This window comes from Eimeria acervulina, genomic scaffold (assembly GCF_000499425.1).
Source record: "Eimeria acervulina Houghton genomic scaffold, Eah_scaff2575, whole genome shotgun sequence".
In the NCBI taxonomy this organism is placed as follows: domain Eukaryota; phylum Apicomplexa; class Conoidasida; order Eucoccidiorida; family Eimeriidae; genus Eimeria; species Eimeria acervulina.
This window is the reverse complement of record NW_013548217.1, coordinates 1-2,073: the sequence shown is the minus strand read 5'-3', so window position 1 is coordinate 2,073 and position 2,073 is coordinate 1. Positions and strand designations below refer to the sequence as shown.

Sequence of the window (2,073 nt, the reverse complement as noted above, 5' to 3'; positions counted from 1 at the left end):
CAGCAGCAGCAGCAGCAGCAGCAGCAGCAGCAGCAGCAGTTGTTGCTGCAGCAGCAGGCAGCAGAAATAGGTGTGAAGGAAGCAGAGGCAACAGCAGACATGCATGGAGCAGCAACTCCTGCTGCAGAAATCGCAGCAGGAGCTGCAGCAGCTGCAGCAGCAGCAACAGCAGCAGCAGCAGAAGGACCTGCAGCAACTTCTGCTGCGCCAAATTCGGCAGCAACGCCTTACCTCCTTTCCTCCTCCGAATACAGCAGCTGCTGCAGCAGCAGCGAAATCGGCAGCAGCAGCAGCAGCAGCAACAGCAGCAGCAGCAGCAGCGTACTGGATGATACGTTTGTAGATATTGCGTTGGTTGACTTCGGCTCTGCTGAGGTCGTCAGACCTCTCCGCAGCAGCAGCAGCAGCAGCAGCAGCAGTTTTAACAGGTGCAGCAGCGGCAGCTGCAAGCCAGAGGCATCACCGGCCGGAACAGCTATGTACATGTAAGCTTCGCTGTTTCCTTCTGCTGCTGCTGCTGCTGCTGCCTTTGCTGGTGCTGTCTTCGTTGCTGCTGCTGCTGTGTTTGTTGCTGCTTGATTTGGTGGTGCTACTGCGTTTGCTGCTGTTTCATTTATGTTCTGCTGCATCATTTGCTGCTGCTGCTGCTGCGGTTGCTGCTGCTGCTGCTGCGTTTGCTGCTGCAGGCCCCCTGAGGTATTTGCGCAGACTTCTGTGGGGTGGGGAGGCGACATTTGGGCAGCTGGGATCGTCTTGTGTTTGCTGCTGACCGGCCATTCTCCATTTGAAGGCAGCAGCATTTTAAATACTCTCAGCAGCAGCAGCAGCAGCCGCAGCAGCAGCAGCAGCAGCAGCAGCAGCGGCGGCGCTCCCAGTAGGAAGCGGCGGCCGTCAGTTAGTGACCCTGCGGGTACATTTGCTGCAGCAGCAGAAAACAGCAACGCAGCAGCAGCAGCAGCAGCAGCAGCAAAGAGTGGTGCTGCTTCCTGTTACGGATCTCCTTCCAGCGTCAGCTGCGCGAATTGCTGCGCATGCGCAGCAGCAGCAGCAGCAGCAGAAGCAGCAGCAGCAGCAGCAGAAGCAGCAGCAGCAGAAGCAGCAGTGAGCGCACGTTTGCGAGAAGTATTTGCTGGAGAAGACTGGGTGGATGTACCTGCAGCAGCAAAAAAATTAATTAGTGAGATGCTGCAAGTAGAAGCAAAGCGGAGGCCGACAGCAGCAGAAATACTAACAAGTGAATGGTTGACAGAAAAAGATTAAAAAATAATATATATATATATGTATATATATATTTATATATTTTAAAGATAATAATATCGATGGGTTAAACAAATAATATCGGCAGCTGAGCTGTACGTACACCGCAGCATCAAACTTATCAAATACACACAAAAACAGCAAAAAAGAGAGAGAAGAAGACAGCAATAAAAGGATGGAATCAAAGAAGAGAGTGAAGAGAGAGAGACCAGAGAGAGACGACAAAAAGATTAAAAATAAAGATAAATAAAAATAGAGAGAAGAAAGAAATGAAGGAAAAGACAGAAAAAGATATCACCGCCGAGGGGTATATACACCGCAATGATAGACAAAGCGACAATAAAAGTAGACATAAATAAAAATAAATAATAACTAAATAGATAAATAAATAGATAAATAGACAGCTGAGGTGTATGTACAGCTCAAACGCAGAGAAAATGCACGAGAAGTAAATATATATCAGCGGATATACACAAAGATCAAAACTTTCTCTGCTTTTATAACAAAGAAAGGCAAACGAATTTTTATTAATTTACTAAAAGAAGAAAGATAAAGCAGCAGCTATCGCAGCAGCATACTGACAGCAGCAGCAGCAGCAACTGCAGCAGCAACTGCAACAACTGCAGCAGCAACAGCAGCTACTGCAACAGCAGCTGCAGCAGCAGCAACAACTGCAGCAGCAGCAACAACTGCAGCAGCAACAGCTGCAACTTTAATCCGTGTAGCAGCGAAGAGGGAAGCAGCAACCACAGCAGCAGCAGCATCAACACCACCGAGCTGCTGCTGCTGCTGCTGCTGCTGCTGCTGCTGTTGTGC

The 2,073-nt window shown here is 49.2% G+C and overlaps 1 protein-coding gene across 1 annotated transcript; it reads left to right on the top strand.

Moving 5' to 3' along the window:
• Positions 1 to 1,260, top strand: EAH_00066900 (hypothetical protein, conserved; the record flags this gene model as incomplete). Its single annotated transcript, XM_013392639.1, has 2 exons — positions 1 to 485; positions 687 to 1,260. Coding segments are annotated over 2 exons (1,059 nt in total), but the record flags the coding sequence as incomplete, so codon positions are not given.
• Between the last annotated feature and the right edge of the window lie 813 nt (positions 1,261 to 2,073).